Source organism: Falco punctatus (genome assembly GCF_963210335.1).
Source record: "Falco punctatus genome assembly, chromosome: 2".
Taxonomy (NCBI): Eukaryota; Metazoa; Chordata; class Aves; order Falconiformes; family Falconidae; genus Falco; species Falco punctatus.
Window position 1 is genome coordinate 122,166,659 of NC_137581.1, and position 21,631 is coordinate 122,188,289.

Below are 21,631 nucleotides of genomic sequence, written 5' to 3' on the forward strand. Positions count from 1 at the left end.
CTCAGAGGTAAATGCAATGTAAAATACCAAGAGCAGGTCATAAACAGGTTTTAACTGGGAAAAATCAAGAGCACCTAAGTGAAAATAAGCATTTCTTACAAGAGCACAGAACAACTCCCTGCAACCACCTACCCTGTCTTGTGACAAAGTAGGTGACTGTTAGCACCAGCAGTGGCTACAATGATCGGGGAAGCACATGAAGCACAGTTTGCAGAGAGAAGTGAATTTCATAAGACCAACAGATGAAGCTGTGGGGAAAAGAGCGTCCCCAAAAATGAACAAAACCTTCCGGCACTAATGCCCTTCTTAGCTAAAACAAGAATTTTCTCAGAGACCAAGTGAACTACACACTTTAAGTAGCTCTGATCAAACTTCAAACTGAGCACAAAATCACATGCCTTCTTGAGCTCTTACCCAAGGATCAGGTTCATTTGCCTCTGGAAATGAAGCAGGCAAAGCAGTACTGGACAGCTCTCTACACACCGAAGGCAGATGCACTCGGTGATACAGAAAAATACTTATTTGTATCATATGATAAAGGAACAAATCCCCAGCAAATAGTTACCAATGTCAGGTCTGTAAGACTAATAAAAGTCACAGAACTGAACTATCACCTTTTACGTAGAATTTTTTTGAACCTTTATACAACTCTGAGTACTCTAGAAATAACACCGGCTTACAATGCACACTACTGCCCAGGGCTTTTGCCAGTTAGCAAAATAACTTTCTGCCCTGGGAACCCAATACCATCAACTTAGTGATGACTCTGTTGCAAATCATGGCAGGAATGCTACAGGTCAGGATTAGTGCTATTTTGAAATATCAGGGATATCACAGGTTGCAACTAGCTCTGTTTACCTTTGGCTATCAAAGTTCACCTTAAAAGAATATACTCAAAAAAAGCAACGCTATTTTAAAAATATATTATCACGCTAGCACCCAACGACATCCAGATATCCTCTGGCCTGTAATGAAAACTTGCTCAGCCATTCGCATTTAACGGGAACAGGCACAGACACGGAAGACTCGGCAGCACCTTCTGCCCTGGGTGCTGCTGGGGCAGGGGCAGCGCACCCGACTGCGAGGCAGCTCCTCCTGGCTCTGCCCGCCACCACCGCGCTGCCGACAGAGCCGCAGGAAGGCTCGCTGGGGAACGTGGAACTGGCCGAGACGGCAGAGAAAGCAACCACGGTCTTCAGTGTCTCCTGCAGGCAGAGGGGGCTGGAGCACAAGGGCAGCGGAGGCAGCCGCAGCCCCAGCCCCACCGGGGACAAGCTACGGGGCAGAGGGCTGAGGGGCAGGGGGCTCCCCGAGCGGGTCCTGCCAGCGGGAACCCCCGGGGCACAGCCTGCAGCTTAGCCGAGCTGTACCGGGCACGGCCTGCACTGCCGCCCAGATGGGGGACAGCATGCCCGAGCCTGACCGTGGCTGCCACCAGGGACGATGGGCTGCAAAACCCCTGGGGCAGAGCAAGTGGGACTGGGAGGTGGTGGCAGGGGACTCCCAGCACAAACACACTCTGCCCCCAGCTCCGGGCAGGGGTGCCCAGCACACGGCAGAGGAGCGGTGGGCACACAGGCTGCCCAGAGCCACGGGGGGCCTGTGCCTTTGCACCAGTTCCAGGGCACTGTGCCCATCTCTGGCTCATTATTGATGGTGCTGGTCTTACTTTTACTCCCACTGAGGGGGGAGCACAAGGCAAGACAGGAGGTATTTCTGGAGCCATGGAGACCACAGATGTTCTGTGGCCCTTCAGGAGACAGCCAGACGCCCAACTGCTATGCTGCTTTCTTCCCACCCTTGCACCCTTGGCTGAAGGGCTGGAATGCCACAGAGCCCTGGCAAGCACACAGACAAACTGAGGATTCCAGTTTGGGAGTTAGCACAGGAGTAAAAAGCCACCTATAGGCTCAAAAAGAAAGGGGTAAAAAAAAAAACCAAAACAAAACCAGACACAAAACCTCTCAAATGCACAAAACCCGTAACTCCCTCAAATATTCGAAAGATTAAGCCAGAAAAAAAGTTGTGGCAGATACTCCACAGTGACTGTCAAACACTTCCACACGTGTCAGTTGTGGCTGATCCCCACAAAGCAGTTCTGCGCAACTATGTGACCCCAGGGAACCATACTGGTGCTAAACAGCACCTGGTGAGCCCTGACTGCACAAGGGAGGTCTCCAGCCTGAAGCCTTACCTTTCATCAGAAACATTCTTCAGTCATAAACTGACAGTTAGAATGTATTTTTATGTCCAAATTGTCGGTTAACTCACTATGATGCTTGGCATCAAACCAGTAAGCACAAGAATGCTGCTAGACATATGTCATTAGTGCAGGGCTGGAACATCCTGTATCCTTCCCAGTCCCTACCACCCCCAGCACAGTGAAACTGCAGCAGCATTAGCATTATAGGTTGTTGGTGGTTTTTGTTTGGTGTGGGGGTATTTTTTGTTTCAGGGTTTGTTGTTGGGTTTTTTTGGGGGGGCAGGGGGTGTATGTCTTTTGGTTTGTTGATTTGTGTTGCATTTTTTAGTTGTCTTTTTTTAAGAAAAACTGTAACACATGCTATATTTAATAACTCAAGACTCCTTAATATTTCTAGAGGCTCTTTGGATCTGCCATGTTCCAATTTCACAACATTACATCTGTCCGCATAAAGTCTCATTTAATACTAATTATAGAATCTATAAAAATAAAAAGAGACTTTGGCCATACAAGGCTACACACACTCTTTCCAGATTCCATTTTCCCATCTCTTTTGAGCACCATCTAAATGCAAACTGCTGTAATGTGAACCTAAAAGATGTCCTAACACAGTCCACTATAATAAAGAGATAATTACCTCTAAGTACACATTTGATTGTACAAAACTAAAAGGCACAGAAGAAAAAAGCCTACCTCCTTCTTGGGAAACCTTATTGGGAAATGAAGCCATTCATAAGCCGCTTTTCTGGTGATGCTGGGATCAAGGATCCTGATTTGACCAGACCTGTAAATCATGTTCAGAGCTGGTTTCTTCCAAAAGCCTTTAGCACTCTGTAACAGGCAAGTAAACACACATTTTTAATGGCAATAAACAGTTGATTTTGGTTTTGTAGCAACTCTCAGAGTAAAAAAATCTAAGGACAGGAGATTGAGGAAGATGTTCAGCCAAAATGTGTGCCAAATTGTGCTCCTGCAATAGGATAACCCACTGCAGTAGCAGAAGTTGGGGCTGGCTGGCTGGGAAACAGCTTTGCAGAAAGATCCCCGAGGGACACCCCACACAGCAGCAGCCTGCCCCGGAGGCAAGCACGCACTCGCTGTGCCCTTGGCCACCAGAGCACAGGGAACAGGTAGACAGAAATAATTACTGACTGTTTTGCATTGTGTCTTTCTGCAATCTCACAAATACTGTCTCAGGCTCCCCCCTGTGCAAGAGAGTATCAAATCAGGGCAAGTTCAGCTGAAGGCCACTACAACAGACAAGGGGCCAGAGCACACAGCCAGCAAGAAGGGTCTGAGGAGACTGGCTTTGTTCAGCCCGTCTTCAGGTGTCTAGGAGGGGTTTACAAAAAGCACCAGCCTCTGAGAAAGACACACAGTGAAAGGATGAGAAGTTCTTTCCTGTGAGGGTGGTACAGCACTACAACAAAGGCTGCAGAAATAGCCTTGGAAATACTCAAAATTTGCCTGGGTGACGCCCTGAGAACCTGGTATGGCTTTGAATTTGGCCCTGCTTTCTTTCAACAAGGTTTTGGACTAAAGATCTCCAAGGCAGAGGTCCATTGCAACATTATTCCATAATTCCAGTAAAAATACAGGATGAAATAATCCGGGAAACAGCTGGAGCATGCACATCAGAATATGGAACCGTGCTATGAAGAGGATAAAAAGGTATTTCCAGGAGGAAAACTGCTTTGGGGTGAGGAACTGATGAAACATGTGTGAGAGAGGACAGAAGCATTTACAGGAAAGGGACACCAAGCAGACTAACTAGGAGATCCAGTGCTCCCCACAGCTAGGAGAGCTAAGGTTAAAAGCAGAACAGGTATTTCACATGAGAGGTATGTGGAAAGCTGAGCCAAAGCGCGTGAATCATTGAACTCACTATTTTCTGACCACCTAGTATCTCCCAAAGCCATTTCAAGTCACGTGGTTTGAAGACAATAAGAACAACCGTTGTATTAGGGTCATAGTGGATTGGATCAGAGAAGATGGATTCCGGGTAAGAAAGGCGAAAAGTCGTCCTCCGCCCAACATCCTCTTCGTACCCTATAACAGGGCCATTATTCATTCTGCAGGGGACAGAGACACAGAGATGGCAGTGACCACCGCACCCATGCCTGTCCTGCACGGTGCCTAGCACACACGTTAGTCTGCGGGACAGGGGCGTTTAATGCCCCAGCACTTACTTATCACATTACATAGCAGATGAGCAATTATCAGGTGCACTCACCCTCTTAACTCAGAGGGATCAAGCACATATGGGAACTTGGTCAAGGTTTGGCTCAAACACAGAAACTGGAGAAGACCAAGATTACCTGGCTTGGAAAATTACCCATCGCTCCATTCATGCTGCTAGATTATCCAAGCCATACAGGAGGCAATTAAAAAATGTTTTAATACTCTTCACTGTCTACAGCATACATGAATAGGGATCATGACTGTGTACCTGATTCTGACACATTGCTGCGTTTGCTTTTTGTTTGTTTGTGCGGGGTGGTGGTTCAGTCATGCTACCCACCCACCCCCACCCCCTTTTTTTTTTTTTTTAAACTATTGCTTGCACAGCTGACACTGCTTTGGTATGCAAGATTAATAACCAGTGAGCAGGTGAGTCAGGTCTGTCTGTTCTGAGGTGTTAAGAGGGGCTGTGTTTAAGTCTCTATTTTGGAGTTTTTGCTTGGTAGGTGTGCTGCATATTCTTCAGAGAATTCAGGCAGCCTGTGTATCTCCATTCCTGCCAATGTGGCTGACTGCTTAGCATAGGAGTCATGCTGCTTTTGATGCAGGGAGTATTTCCAAGTTTCATCAGAAGTTGTCATTAAGTACAGAATGCAAACACCACCTCTTTGTTCATTCACAGTAAACAAATGTATACTGTATTTCTGAAACAGTTTTGAATTTAGAGCCATCTTTAAATTCTGTGACATCAGTCTATATGCAGATTTCCGTTTAAAGAAGAGTAGATAGATCTACAAAGAGCCCAAATACTTGAAATAGCTTACAAATAATCCATGGAGCTTCTTTGCATCATTACACTACAGTCAAAGTAAGTGCAACATGGTTTTTTTTTGGCAAAGCACAAAGCTGCCAGGCAAGTAAAGTTTTCCAAGAACAGGGGTAGTATCTTCCTATAGTTAAGTTTATGAGAAGAGCTACAACTGAAGAATTGCATGTATTCATTTCCACCTCATCAGTACATTTTCAAATGCATATCAAACCCCAGGCTTTGTATACAACTTTTTATGGTAGGGCTTTAAGACTGAAACATTATTACTAAAATGAGCATTAGGATTGATGACAAAGTAACAAAAATGAGATTTTGTTCAATGCCATGTTGAAGCAGACAAACGGCAGCTCAAAGGTTTTAGTGAAAGAGGGTTCAGTCACAGTATCTGACTGGGTACCTAACAGGCAGAAGGGCTGTTTAATCATTTACCATCTCAGTTCCTGCAAAGAAGAAACTAATTTATCATCTTCTTAATGTGCAGAAAATTCTGATGAGTCAAATAGTCCATTTTCAGTTTGTTTGGCATTTGAGCTTCCCCCCTCCCTTTGCCTCTTCCTCCCTGAGCACTTCCTCAGTTTCCTCTAGTCCAGATATGTCTCTTCTTCAGATCCCAGCACCCTCTGCTAGGTCAAGGCATCTCAAACTTCCAATATGAACTAAGATGCTTGAGAAAGAGGCAGGCATCACCACCAGCCTCCAGCAGACACATACCTTAAGATGGACTTCCCAGCATAAGCTTTATCTTCAATCCACCCCAAGCAACCCACGTGCCAGCACAGAGGTGGTGTGGAAGGTAAAGACAGCCTGGGACGCTGGCTCACAGCAAGGGCAGTCCAGGGCTCCAGCCTGCCACACGCTTGGACCCACCTCGATAGCAGCATCTCATACGTGTGTACCTGTGCATGAGACGGGCTGACACCCAGTGATCATTCCTCCCCTGTATCAACCCATCTGTGTAATAACAACACACTGATCCATTTTTCCTAAAATTTTTTAAATGAAGGCTGCGACAGAATAAGCAAAACATTTTCATTTGTATAATAACTGAACTCCAAAGCTATTGGCTGAAAAGTTTAATTCTTTCCATGTATACAAAATGAGATAGCATTTACCTTATTATCACGTCATAAGAGTCAATTTTCTCTCCTAACGTCTTATTTCGAAGCACTCCTCCATTACCGACCACAACACACCGTCGACAGGCAATACTGTGGAACAAACAGAACTTGTAATATGCACAACTTCCCCTACTTTATACTGTTATTAATGATATATTTGCATTTAGCTGGCTTATTTACTAACTGCGGTGCTGTATCTTTTACACTGCTTGGCCCTTACACAGCAGTCTCAATCCTGTATCACACACTAAGGCTGCTTTCAAAAAAAACAGAGCTGCATTATTTCAGGGACTGCTAAAGTCAGGAAATGGCTTCTCTCTCATGTAAAACTGTTTTCATACAGGTCCTCTTTCTGGTGGTTTGCTGCTGAAGATCATCTAACCAGCTGGTGATGTGGGTGCCATTAGAGAAATTATCTTCTACAAAGCTTCACTCTTATCCCAGTCTGGGGGTACGCAACGAGGATAGAGTACATCTGGAAAAACTAACTCAAATTAAGGGGCTTCTGCAATATCGCACTCCACAGCTCTAAAGATCTGAAACATAAGCTAAAGCAGCAAGATCTAGTTTCACAATTTACCTCAGAGGCCTCCGAATTATACCTGTGAAAAACCTTAGCCCAATGACACATGATGGTTCTTCAAATGAATATAATCATGTTGATTTTTCTCCCACTTAGAAAGTGCTGTCTAAACATGTTTAAACACATGAAGTGCATGCTGTTATGACATACAGAAGGACATGCCTGATTAAAAGTTGCATTCTCATATGATTAGATTCATATTAGAAAGCATTAAGTATATAAAAGTGAGCTACAAATTAATCTTATACTACATCCAATCAAAATAGTAATTCCTTTGAATTTAGAATATATTTAGAGTTAAAAAGCACTCAAAGAAGATATTATGCAAATGCTAAACTTACGAAATTCTAATGGTAAGATTTTCCAAGTTATCCCAGATTTTCTAAGTTTATCATTTGCTCTCTACTACTTTATTTGAAGGCTAGTAAAATGTGTGCTTTGCTTAAAAAGAAAAAAAAAAAAAAAAAAAAAAAAAGACAGGCACAGACAGGCTTTTTACTCAAGAAATTTTGGGAAGGTTTACATCCAATGTATAAGATTGCAAATTCCCCCTTACAGAAACAAGCACATCATTTTTAATTGTAAAAATGCTTCTTTATTTAGAGCAAAGCCTTGTTGCCACAGGAATGTTGGCAAAATAAAAATGCTAGTATTTTCGTCATACGCAAACAGGCTCACAGATTACTGAGGATAAGCCACCTCCCAGTGAGCACTCCCACAGAGTTCTTCAAATAAGAAAAAGGCTCAATGTCATTTCTTAATGTAGGAGACCCCAGGACTGCGTCCCAAAGAATACTACAATCTGTGTTAAATGCCCAGTGTAGCAGTTTATGCAGACTAATCAATATCTCGCTCCTCACATAGTCCAACCTGTTTTTTCAGCCAAGAGTTATTATTCAACATCAACGAAAACAGCCTGTTCTAGCCACGACTGACCAACACCTCAATGTACAAAGGAGTTCCCTGTATTTCCTACAGAACTGTCAATGCAGCTATGCTGTACTGCGTGGGGGATAGGGGCTTCAACACAACTCTGAAAACCTGCTTACAGAAAAGGTGAAGTGAGAATAAATGGCAATGTAAAAAGCACTGCATTTCAAATGAGATGCTGGGATGGCACCTTTTCACCAGCTGCTCTAGGGGCACATCTACAGAGGGAGCACCCTTCAAAAATGTTTATATATGTGTGTATATATATATATGTATAAGAATAGTGCTGCTAAATGCAGCAACTCTGGGAGGGGTGACATAGAAAGAGCTAGCACACCTTTCTCTAGCGTTTCCTGAGCAGCTTAGTAGAAGCCAAGCATTCATAAAAAGATTTCCAGCTAATGCCACAGAACCACATGACTCAACACCTCAGAGATCAGAAGAGTGAAAACCTGTTACATCTTCCTGCCCTCAGTATGCCCATTCCCTCTACGCCCATAAAACCCTTCCCTCTCTACTCCAGGACTGCTTCAGTCTATTCATTTTCAAATTAATTTTTCAACCTCTTTTAAGATATCCTGAGACAGCAGAGTGATGAACATATGTGCCTCTTGCAAAATCTGCAGTGGGAGGAAGGGAGCAGAAGTTACCCTTTTCCTGAATTACAGTTCATTACTCGCAAACTGTATCACTGAGCTCAGAGCAAGATCCTGCACTACAGAGAAGCAACAGCAAGGAGAAACAGGGAGGAAAAAGGCAAACTGAACAAAAACATGATCAGTAAATGATGAAGGTGGAATCAGGGGGGCGGGGTGGGGGCGGGAGGGGAGTGCAGAATTAGTACTTGGTTGTATGACATTTTCCTGTTGTTTACATGCCTCTGAGTCACTGAAAGCTTCAGTCACCTCAGATCTCTGAATTCTCCATCACGGACACAGCTAGGTAACTGAGGTACAAACCTCATCACCACAATACAAATCTTAGGCTGCTACCCATACTCCAACTCCTGGTGGTACCTCCTAGCTAGAGCATCCATCCCTGATGTTTGCTGGACACCCTGGTTTGGCAGTGACTGATGCACCATGCACAAACACTCATTACTTGGTATGAATCTCCAAAAATGATGTTAAATCCATTACAAGTGATTTGTATTCTTCTGACCAAAATGTTACTTTGAGGAGGCACTGCATGTTCTGTCCCCTGTAGATGAACTTCAACCGATTCCTTACTACATACCTTCCAGTTTTTTGCAGAAGCTGATTTCAGAAGTTTCTTCACTATGTCAAACCCTAACTACTGAAGTAATGCCTTCCACTCTGATATAAAACTGAAGAGCTCTTTGGTTTCTCCTCTCTGCACTCTGCAGTTGTGATGTTGCAGGACACACTCCAGGCAGGGGCAGCAAAATAAAACATTACTTTAGAGAAGGGCAGCTGAGGTTCGTGCAGTTACAGAAGCTAGGTAGCTGCTCTCCACATCACATCTGAACTCCTCCTTCCCTCTTACAGACAGAAGCAGACCAGATCTCGGTTCATGGCCGAGTTGAGCAATACTACTTGGATGGAAAAAATGAGTGAAATTTGAAGTTTAAGCTTTCAAACTCCAGTGCCCTTAATGACATGCATACTCAAAACCAAAGTTGGCAGCTGACTTCAAATAACTACTAAAACATCTAACATTGGTATGTGAGCTTTTTAAATGGATAAAGTCCACAAGCAGATCAAATACTCATGATGAACTGTACATTAATACAGTCATAAATACAGTCGAACAAACTGGATCAGCTTTTAATCTCTGTCAATCTCAGGAAGTTGAAGTGGGCCAACTCAAACAGGAAGTCTGGCACAAGTGTGCCATTTCTGAACCGCCACCTCCCTTCACCCGTGCTCCCTCCCCTCATTCAAGTGTGTCCCATTATAATCACAGGTCTACGTACACAGTAGCACAGATTCCGCCAACAGGGATAAGTGAGGAGGAAAACTGTTTATGCTAGAGTAAAAACCAGAACATAATATCATAGGAAACAGACACATGAAATGGAGATAAAGAATATGTAGCAAGGCTGGACTGTATTCAATGTTATTTAAACAAGCTGACCTGACCTGTACTTACCATAGATTGCAGAAATCAACACACTGGTTTTCAGCAGACTGTTACTTCCAGGTATTTTACCAACCCCATTTGTTAGAAGTTTCCTTTTTCTTAATGTTTTCATATTAAAACCCTAAACACTCACGCTTTCTCCAAGTCAATAAATTGGCAAGAAGAGAAATAAATTCAGATGTCCTTAACCAACATAAGGTGTGCTGTAAGTGAAACATAACAGACTGAAAAGTCTGGAGGTCTGGCTTACAAGCACCAGCTTCAATACCAATGAAAGTGAAAAATATTAAGACCTCAGCTGCAATAACTGCTATAGCAATGGTTTGAGTGACTAAGGGATTGCATTTAGGTATTAGAGATCTGCTTAAGAGTATAAATCAATCCTGATGCAAACTGCATAGTAAATGATCTCCAGTATCTAAATGCAAACCCTTTAGTCACTCAAACCATTGCCCTATTCACATGGTGTACAAGAGCCTCTTAATCTCAAAGGCAGGGATTAGTTTACATATTTTGTTTATATTGTTAATGCTGAAAGAAACATTTTCTTAGTCTGTAAAAGAGAAAAAAACTTGTTAAATGAAAATGCAGCCTTTAAAGGTCAAAAGGCTTGCATCCTCCACATTCCACTGAAATACTGTTTCTCTGGAAGTGTCGAAAGAAGATCTCAACCTCAACTCCTTTAACACACCCCCGCATAGTCCGTTGAGGAATGCAAATTATTTCCTTTGAGGTTATTTGGTAAAAGGAAGATGCAGAGGTCACATTTTGTTGACTCAGGATTGTGTAAATTCATTGATGAGAATCTACTGCTGTTGAGCTTAAGAGTCCTGAGAGTGCCCAACAAGTAACCATGAGGATACCAATAGAGCACGTGTTCAGAGGTTACTCTGGATAGCCTCAGCATGGAAAAACCTTCTCCTTTGGGCTGTTTCACTGAAGTTAGTGACACTGTTCACTTCCAGTTTTGGAGAATGTAGACCTTTAGACAGTGAGAACCCCATCTAATTGTGGGAAATGGCTCTGTTCAGAAAAAAATCCTTTGTGGCTCACTATGTACACTTTTACCTAAGCTGTACACAAATACAGCTTATATGAGCATATTTGTTAGGATATTTGATAGAGCAGGTTCCCCCACTCTGCCCCAGGAAAAGTTTATAGGGAAATTCAGTTTGCCTTCTGCCAAGAAGGCCAAATTAGGCAGCAGCATTACAGAGCTGCCTAGTAATTCTGTATTACTGGAGAATGTTGTTAGGATTGTTTCCCAAAGTGTTTCACATGTAAAACCCACTGTCTCTCAGTTAAATGCATATCTAAAAGCTCTCTTCCTTCCTACAGTGATTGACACCCTAACAGTGCTATACACAAAATCTGATGGATCCAGAAAGAATACTGTATGAAGTCATTGTACATTTGATTTGTTTATACTACTGCCTATTAAACAGTAATGGTTCTCATTTTGCTTCAGTACTACTGAAGTATATTACTTTTTTGAAAATGAGACGTACTTCCCAGAACCACTGCACATATCTGTATCTCAGAGAGCCTACATTCAAAGTATAAATATACCAATTATCTTACCTTTGATCTAGAACGACTGACATTGCCATTTAAAAGCTACTACGCTGTACTGCAAGCGTCTCTACTTTATAGCCAAAATTATTGTAGTGCTGAACTTGTGACTTTCGTGTTTGACATTCTCCTTCAAACTCCAGACAAAAGACTAGCCTTTGTCAGCCAATTCTGCATAAATTTCCCCAAATATCACACTCCTGATAGCAAAGAGTGGTTTTGCTTTTTTTTCCCCTCTCTCTTCTTAAGAGAAAACCTGAACATCCTAGAAATAGATACTAAACACTGGGAAAGGAAGTACAGTAGGGAAAAGAAAACTGGGTACTAAGAGATAATCCTTCAGCTTGAACACAAATTATTTTGTTCATATTCCACCCAAGGATAAAACATGATCCTGGCATTTGGCTTGAAGCCAGTCTTCTGTTTGATTAAAAAGTGAAACCAAGGAATGGAAGTAATGCTGAGGTTGGCTTTAAACTTATTAAGAAGTCCACATACTAAACATGATATAGCAGGTTGTCAGCCCATTTTCTGGACTGCAAGTCTAAGAAGTCACTTGCATTGTTTAGTAAACACAGGATTTCAGTATACTTGCCAACCCAGGTATGCTACCTCCAAAAAAACCCTCCCAAAACCAAAGAAAAGAACCAAACCAAAACAAACCCCAACAACAACCACACGCACATGCGCACAGAAAGACCCTCCAAAACCAAACAAAAAAAATCTCAGCAGAAGTGGCTTCTAACCACTGGATTAAGCAGGGGAACCTAATGCATGGGAAGAGTTGTCTAATGCATGTGCCGCACCCTAGTTACTCACACAATGCCAGGAACAGCCTTTCCTGGCTGCCTGCGTCTCCCCCATTCCCAGGAAAAGGAAGCTGAGCATACACACAAACCAGGGTGTGCAGCAGGCCCATGGATGCAGTGGCACACGGATATACCTAAGATTTCTTCTGTGTAGAAACAGTCATTGGTTTGCATTTGCTTACTGCATACATTTTCTAGCTTACACTAATGACTTCGAAAGAGTCATTTTTACATTTACATCATATTCAGTTTTTAAGGGGTGGCTTAACTTTCCTCAAGTATAGAAAGATACTGCAGTCCCATCTCCCTGTATTCAGCTAGTGAACTCCTAATGCACTTGCAAAAAGAAATCTGTAGGTTTAAGCTCCCTCACAGAGAAATTATTCTTGAACGCTGGTGCTACATACATTTAAAACCAAACTTACTTAAATCTCGGAATCAGCTACATATTGCTTGGACACTGACAGATCTGCATCTTGGCTAACTTGACCAATTTCAGGATAATGCCACTGAAATTCCTTTTCAGATAGGTATCAAAAATGAACAGAAACATTAGCAAACAAACCATCTCACCTGTCATCTTCATTGGAAAGTCCACAGTTCTGTAGTCTTGAAAGGGCTAAACGAAAAAATTGCTCTAGAAAGAAAAAGTGAAGAAAGATTAATGAAAAACGTTCAGTGCTTTCCAATATAAAAATACACCTGCCGCCCTGACTACAGCATTTTCAGACACAGTTGGTTTTATGCACTGTGCATAAAAAACATCCAAGTAAGGACATCAATTTAGGGCCCCAGGTTAATCACTGATGCCAAAGAAATTCAGGTTTATCAGAGCCCCACTCTGGGAAGCTTTTCCTGCACCAACACTCCATTGCTGGAAAACAGCATGGAATTTGTATTAAAAAAATAGTAAGTTTTAGTTATAGTAAATAAGCATTGGAAGAGTTTAAGACCTGCATCCTAATTGACTGTTTTTTCTTCTACCCACCTTCAGCTCAAACAGAAGCAGCCTTGACCCAAGAGGAGAGGCTGCACAGCCAGAGACAGTAAGAGCATCACGTATCTTGGGCAAAGACACCAAACCAGCCTGTGCTCACTGGCAAAGCTGGGCGGAGGCACCTTCCCAGCCTCCCTTGGTTGGCAGGTGCCTGCTGGACACTTGATGCGCCTCTAACTGAGAAAGGGACTCAGTTCATTCCCAAATGTATTTTTCCCCACCTCAGCTCCAGAGGTGCAGGAAAATACACCATCCTTGTTATACTGATGGAGGACAAGTGGAGAGTCTAAAGCCCAGATCTGCAGGGTACTAGGAAGGTGCACTGTTCAGCGTTAGAAACTCTTAAGACCTGAGACTTTACAAACCTTTCCAAAAGTGCAACTAAGACCCTTAGGGTCTCCAGCCCCATCTACTCTGCCCTGACCAACACAGGCAGCAGGCATAAGCAAGCCAACACACTGTATAGGTACAGCAGCCGTGCAACAGCAGGAATACCCCCTGCAGCCCCAGTGACTCCTTCCTGGTGGGAGAAGCTAGCCCAGTAAAAAGAAAATTTTGCTGATGTAACTGCCCCAACCCAGGGACTTCTGCCTCAACAGGACTAGATCCCAACTGGCTTTACGTGTGTTGAACGAACCCCATCACACTGACCCAGCTAATATTCCACCTAGCTAGGTACCTTTAGTGCTCCAGCCCACATACAAACAGAAGGAAGCTGAATAAGGTCCACTCTTCCTCACTCCCACCTTTTTGGAGCTTCTCTGCTAAGAGGGGCAAACCCAACACAGTGTTTTATTTGTTAAAACCAGAAAGGTGCCAGGTCAGAGGGACTAAACGAAACCACTACATCACCACCAGATACGCCCAAAAGGATTGGCATTGGTAAACATGAAAGACCAGGGCCTGAGATTCAGGTGGCTTTACAAATTGTTTAGGTATTTGTTTAAAACCAAGGCACACAGAGAAGACAAACCTGCTCGCTTTATTCCATAAGGCAGTTCAAACTTATCGCTCCCGTGGAACTCAGCCACTCTGATAAAATCGTTAGCACACAGGAATGGGTATATTTTGTCAACACTAAATGAAAGGAAAAAGTAAGATGTTTTAAAAATCCACATGACTTATTCAAATAAGCCAATAATTCATGCAATTGCATTTTAAATAAAAAAGCTTTATTTAGCCTACTTGAAGTATTGTCAATTTTTAAAAGAAGAAAATTCATGGACACACGAAAAGAAAGCAGTTGACAGAAAAGGGGAAGATTTTATTATGGAAAATATAGGTAGAGAGTGAGATAGAAGAATTTCTCTGCTAGTATAAGTTTGAGTCACCAAAATCACATGACTGAAAGCTTACACCATGAGACAGCATATTTAAGAGAATATATAACCCAGGAAGATAACATAACAGAGGCAAGGAAAATTAAGAGTTATTATATAAGGCAATTTAATAAATAAGAATGGGATATGAAACAAGATGTTTTAACCTGAAAATACCACCTCTTGAGGACATCAGCTTATTGATATGCGCTCCCATTCAAACAAGGTGTTCTATGGCTGTGCTGACATTAGTAAGTAGTCTGGGGCAACATACAGCAAAATGGTATGGAGTTCTCATGCACACATTACACACATCTCAGGCAGTTTGGTTTGGTTTTGGTGGGGTGGGGGGGATGTGTTGGGTTTTTTTGGGGTTTTTTTTTGTTTGTTTGTTTGTTTGTTTTAACCCTAGACTAACTCTAGTAGGGTCCCAAAGATTGAGCACCCCTCAGCAGCTGTAGCACATCAGGTGTGCTCCTGCAGTGCATCTTCTGGTTTAGCTAGAAGTCGGGTGTCTGAAAGGAGCCCAGTGCACAGGCTACCCTGTGATGAGAAGCATGGCACATGGGGATCACAAGCAGGTGTGCCCCAACAGCACATCCCTCCTGCAGTCTAGGACACGACAGCATTACACCTTATAAGCATCAAGATAGAAAGAATGGGTCACTTTTCAAAAGTAACTGCAGACAAGGGCTACCTCACAGCAGGGAAGGGACTGTTACTACAAATGAATGACCCGTAGACGCAGTCCCCTCACATGCTACCATGCCCTCAGCTTCACCTTGGAGTTACGAGGACACACACTCACTGAACTGGTTAACTTTGTAGCAATTCTGCATACTAGCTTCTATATTAAAATGTTAACACGGAAGTATACAGCCAGAGTGAGAAAACCTAGTATTGATCACAAATACCCACAGCTAGCACCTGACTTGTTTTTCCACTAAGAATATTAACAGCTGTTAAAAAATCAAAACACCACAGCCCACACACCAAGAACTGGGCCATAGATTAACTAAGCAAGACCAGCTAACTTTGAGAGACTGAACTCCCATATTAAGTTTAATAACTTGCCTTGCTGTTCAGAAGCAGCTGGTAAGTTTAGACATAATAAATAATTTACCTACTGTAAAGAGATTTTTAATTCTAGCTCTTATAGCTCTGGCTCCTTTCCAATAAATAATTCTGCAGGTTAGAAATCCTTTCAGCCTCCCCAGGCTCTTATTGAAGTGCACAGACCAGATCTTCAGCTCACACAAATTATCCCTATAAAGGAGCTATGGAAAAATAAGAGACTGCTCTAGCTCTGCACCTACCTTCTTCTCACAGTGCAGCCAAGTCCCTTCCCACCCCCTTCCTTGCTCTGCCCAAGAGCCATCCTGCAGTGCCTGACAGCCTGGGCATAGTCCGCAGGCAAGGGAACTAACCAGTTCTAACTAACCAGACTAACCTGGACCACGCTGGGCCAGGCAGCTAACCAAAGCTCAGACTACAGGACTGCTTTGGGGAGGACTAACTGGACACCCTTCCATGTTCTTTAAAACAATAACAGCACTGAATCAAAGCCATGTTTTCTTGTATGCAAGAAGGACAACAGAAAGAAAAAAAAAGAAAGAAAGAAACAATGGTGTCTTTGCTCAGAGCTTTAAGCCAGGACTCTGTCTAAACATCTTCCCAAGCTTTCTCAGGGCCACACTCAATGTTCACTCAGGTAAATACAAAGCCAACAACACAGCCTGTCTGCTCCTGGTCCTGTAGCATTTCCTACATCTCTCATTTAAAACTTGTGCTTCTAATAACAAAAACTTTCAGTATTTCCTCACAAACCCCTTGGATGCACTTTTGTGACCAGACACCTCCTTTGTTTTGTGTTGAAGCTCTTCCTTTTTTCACCTGATTGCTTCTTTACAAAGGAAGCTTCCTATGAGAACCTTAAAGCAGAGGACACCTACACACAATTCAACAACACTATCAGAGGAACCAAAGCATGAATAACTGCAAATTTCATCAGAATTACATTTCCTTAAAATTAAAATTCCATTGAAGGGAGAGAATCTCAGGTCATTAAAGACTGAAATGTGCGAAAATTCATCCAATACTCCACTTTCCAAATAAAATGAAGGTATTTTCAAAACGTCTCTGGTCCCTAGCTGCTACAGAAACACTTGGCTACCAAAAATCTTAATCTTTTTAAGTCCAGGTTCTTAACAGCAGAATGACCAAGTTTCAGTCTTGGAAATGCAGGTTTCTTTTACCGGAAAAGCAGGGAGAAATAGGAATTGCAGAAGGAATTAAGGCTTTTATTTCAATAATTAGAATAGTTTTACTGTTACTAGCTACAGTATCTGAACAGGAAGCATTTATTTATTCAGTACATACACCAGCGTGTTGAGCTAATTGTGTGGTACTGCTCAGCTGCTGGTCAGTGGCAAGCTAAATATTTGGTTTTGCTATAACCAGGAAGGCAGCAACGAACCCAAGCCCAAAAGCTGTACTGCCAGAGGCAAATCAAAATGTGAAATAGTCCAAAAATATAAATAGCCCATTTCTACCTCAATTTGTACAGCCTTTCCTCCTCCACCTCCCTCCCCAGCAAAGACTCACCCCACTAAAGATTCAAATGCTGGTTTCAGGACACAAGTACCCAGTGCATTCCTTCTGTCCACAGCTGTAGGTGGCAGCCTGCAAAAGGAGAATTTCAAAGAAATAGCAAGAACAGGAACGGAGGAGTAGCAGAAACAAGGCAGGGAAACCTGGACAAGCCAAATTAGTCAAAGCTGACTACTGAGTTAACACCACACAAAATTTTCGTAATAGCCTCTGTATTATAAATATGGATCTTTCTCATTGTGGTACAGTTACTTTTATTAGTAAAAGCTTCCATCTCACAGTGCTGCTTCAAGGGGTCTACAGCCTCCCTTGCACAGCAATTGTCAATGCAGCCATAACCAGAGGTGAGATCTCAGGCCCACCTGCAGAGAAGCAGGACACCTGGGCTGAGTCACCCCTGCAGCCGTACCAGATAGCATCACCAGCGCTCCTCAAGTGGGAGTCTTGTTTGGAGAGGGGAACAGACAGCACCACATAGGGCACTTCAAGGAAAATAAGACTGCTTGGGGATAAACTCTTACTCTCATCATAAGGCGTACACTTCTAAGCACATACCTGCCTTGGCAATAGAGCCCCATTAATAACATAATATGAAGCCCAGAAGGGAAGGTAAAGTTCAGTGTGAGCAATGCGTGCACCTGGGCTGCATTAAGAACAGGAGAACGAAACTGCCACATTAGAACCACAAGTCAAACAGACCATCAAGGTTAACTGCTTTTGGTAACCTCAAGTCGTCACATGGATACTGACACTGAGAAAGCATCTCGTGAGATGTATCAGCTAGCCAGCTCATTGCTTTCCAGCATCAGCCTCACAGAAGGCATTTCCCAGGATGGCTTCAGAGAACAGAGGCCTGCTTTTAAGTTTTAGCATAGGCACTCATCAGGTCCCACAAACCTAACTGCAGAAACTTACCAGTACAACATCTGCTTACACGTACACTTGCACATTGCAAGTGAACCACACCTCTGCTAATTTTATTCAAGTATAAGTCAGAATTGCAAAAATTTGGAAGCTGTAAATAAATGTCCATCCAACAATTCATTGCTTGTTACAGTCACTGTAAGTAGCTATAAATATTAACCAAACACTGGAAACATGACGTGGACAAATTCCTTTCTGCCAGACATGTTACAATTGTGTTCTGAACAGAAACAGCCAATGGACACAGCTGAACAATAATCAATTGCACAGGGCGCCTATGGACAAAGGCTATGGATTTTAGTCTCAATCCCTCCCACATGCCCCAAAACCAGCCAACCAAACAAAAGCCCCACCAAAAACCACTCAACTCCTGAACTTACTGGGTAACTCCACTAGTCTCATAGGAAGGAGGAGCCCTCACAGAGGAAGTCTGTCCATAAAAGCTAATCCTGCAAAAAGGGAAATGTCACAACACTGTGGTTTCCTATAAACAGAAACCACAACAGAAAGCCATTCGTATCAATTGTACATTATAAGACAAGTAGAGGCACATCAGTGACTACTTTTAAAAGCTATTGCTATTATCATAATAACATAAACACACTGGTCCATCCTGGTCACAGCTGTGCAAAGGCCAATGGAAACTCTACTTCTCTGATAAGCACCCTGAATCTTAGGTCCCAAGCCACCTGTCCCGTGCAGCCTGGAGACACCAAAGGCACACTTCGCACAAGGTTGCCACTGGGACTCAACAAATTTCAGTTTTTGAAAAGGTGTCCACTACACCTGCAGTTATTCCCACATGTGGAGCAGGTCTCTCCCGTATCATTTATCAGGCATCTAAAGGAACATGCTAACGCTAAACAGATGTGGGGTGGGAGGAGATATGGACACATGACACACACAAGTAAGATACCTCTCCTCACCTGAACACCTGTTTTCACGAAACTCAGAGGGGCTTCCTTTCTCTGAGGTCCTGACCTCTCTATGCAACCAGGCTCAAACAGACTACTAGGTTTAAAAGTGAAACGAGAGAAGGGGTGACAGGACAGAACAATCACATTCATTCCCTCACAGTACAAAAATATAACCCCAAACACACAGAGTAGTTGATTACTAGTAAACAGCTGTTCAGCAACTCACAACCACATTTTTCATGCAGCCAGGAGGATGTTTGCACTATAAATGCACAAAGCATCGCCATACCAATAGAGGTTATTTCTCCACAAATTTCCGTGCAGTATACCATACATAACAGCAGCAGCCAAGATAAAAAACAGAAGAATTCGTTTCATGACTGGTAGACCTGAAATGTAAGAAAAACAAAACAAGAAATTTAAATCCCAGTTATGCTATTAAACATTAACTCCTATAAAGCATCCTGAAACCTAAGAAAGGAAGTCATCATTATTACAATCATTCTCCACTACCACAAATTTGATAGGGGATCACTCCAGTCTGATTTCTCACACAAAGCCACAGTGCCAGGAGCTGAACACTGCTTTGCATCTACCACATGTGTATACTCTGCACAGAAACACTGACAGGGGCTCAGTCTAGGTTCTCTGTTACAGACACAGGAGGAAGATGGGCTCTTCCAGAAGCATGTCGGAGTAGGAGCTCCTTTCTGTCCACTGGCAGCCCAAGGAAACCAGCCTCTTTGGTCAGAAAATGGCCTTTACAGGTACCTGTGCTTCTCCTCTTTCTTGCACCACCCACTATCAGTTTCCATAATTACACAGTTAAACAAGCATTGGCACTTTGCAGGAGGCAGACAGGCTGATGCCAATGAAGGAGAATGGGGTATGAGCTGCCACAAATTGCTACTAGCTTTTTTAGGATCACAAATATTCTTGAAGTCTGGTATTGGACATTTAAAGCATCACTGAAGCTGTCTGCTTACACCCTCATCTTCTGCGCAGTCTCCAGCTCCTGACACAAGCTAGGCTTCATTGCTACAGTGACAGAAAAATGCTATTTTCAAACATCACTAAATCAGGAAAACAAGTTAGGACCCAAACTGTGGAATTTGTTAATTATGGAGAAATAGCAGAAAAAGCGTTCATTTTTCAAATAGAGTTTTCACTTCATTGCACAGTCTAGTAAAAGAAAACCAGAGAAATATCAGAAGCTCATGTATCCAGCAAGACACACTGGGGAAAAAGCAAGTCCTGCATTGCTCACATCTAACACACTGAGCTGTCCTTTCAGCAGCTATGAATGAACTGTTGTTGCTTAAATCTTGTGAAAGTCCAAAATAGCCATTCTGGCCACAAGTTACTGTGGAAATTTACTCACGAGCTATAATCCTTCTATTAGTTCCACTTCTACTCCCATGGTAAGGAGTTCAGTACACACAATGCACAAACACCTACTTGCACATCTATATTTTAAAGTGAAGGTAACAAAGAACTGTCCATCAAAACCAAGCCACATCCAAACATACTGCTGCTTTTTCCAAAAGCAGAGCCTTCGGCTTTAGGTTTGGATTTTTTCTTTTTAATTTTCTTTTTTTAAACTCCATGTAGCTTTTCAGAATATTTAGAGTTGCTGTTATTTCAAACTTGCGTTAAACTGCCTTAAAGCAATAAAACTCAAGGTCGCAATAAAACTGAAGGTAGATGTTGTCCAAGTGATTTATGCTTTATGTTAGTAACGTCCCAATATCATACCTTATTTAAGGCCAAGAAACTACTAGAGCACACTGCATTTTGTCAGCAGAAACTGAGAAGCAAACTACTGCCACTCACATAGCTTCACCCCTCAAGACATACCTAACAGTGAACTATTTGTTACAATGACTTGAATGCAACAAGCCATGACCTATTTATTTCCCAACCCTCCGTATCCTTCACAGGAGTTTGTCAGGTCACAGATGGGGTCTTATAACAGCATCTACCACAAAGCCACCTAACAAACAAGCTACAACCTATCAACCTTCAGTGTATCCTCCAGGCTGTCCTGCTCTGTGCTGGATGAAATACTCATAGGCTGCCCCTGTTCCAATTCCAACCTTTCATCCCTGGTCAGGAAGTAACACTGCTCCCTTTACAGCTCCAGCTCCCTTGTCTCTTCCTTCAACAGTCAATGCAAATTTTTGCCAACAGTTACCCTCAACTTCTAGAGCAAACCCCAACTTTTTTACAATAATTTTGTGACAATCTTTCCCTACAATTACAAGAACATTACAAGAAAACCTACCTACCGGGTTTAGCCAAGTGTCATTAACAGAAATTGGCTCATCACCTTGTGTGCCATCACACAGCATATACAGGACAGCCAGGGGATCCGGCCCAGCCAGCACAGGTTTATGAAAGGCAGGTCCTGCTTGACTAACCTGATCTCCTTCTGCAACAAGGGGGCCCACTCAGTGGGCGAGGGAAAGGCTGTGGATGTCATATACCTAGACCTCAGTAAAACCTTTGACACCATCTCCCACAGCGTTCTCCTGGA

The 21,631-nt window shown here is 42.8% G+C and overlaps 1 protein-coding gene across 16 annotated transcripts in view; it reads right to left on the reverse strand.

The window, feature by feature from the left end:
• ST3GAL6 (ST3 beta-galactoside alpha-2,3-sialyltransferase 6) overlaps window positions 1-21,631 on the reverse strand; it is a 48,802-nt gene that overhangs the window by 6,867 nt on the left and 20,304 nt on the right. For 8 of the 16 annotated variants that reach the window (XM_080375996.1, XM_080375995.1, XM_080375994.1 and 5 more), the window contains exons 2-9: window positions 19,385-19,484; window positions 18,559-18,627; window positions 17,249-17,326; window positions 14,299-14,402; window positions 12,902-12,965; window positions 6,326-6,421; window positions 4,089-4,275; window positions 2,897-3,034 (exon numbers count right to left, since the gene is read on the reverse strand). In XM_080375996.1, coding sequence (XP_080232122.1) covers window positions 2,897-3,034; window positions 4,089-4,275; window positions 6,326-6,421; window positions 12,902-12,965; window positions 14,299-14,402; window positions 17,249-17,326; window positions 18,559-18,627; window positions 19,385-19,473 — 825 coding nt within the window. In that variant the 5' untranslated portion in view covers window positions 19,474-19,484. The remainder of the gene's footprint in view (window positions 1-2,896; window positions 3,035-4,088; window positions 4,276-6,325; window positions 6,422-12,901; window positions 12,966-14,298; window positions 14,403-17,248; window positions 17,327-18,558; window positions 18,628-19,384; window positions 19,485-21,631) is intronic. The other 8 variants (XM_080375987.1, XM_080376000.1, XM_080375988.1 and 5 more) reach the window with 2 other exon arrangements.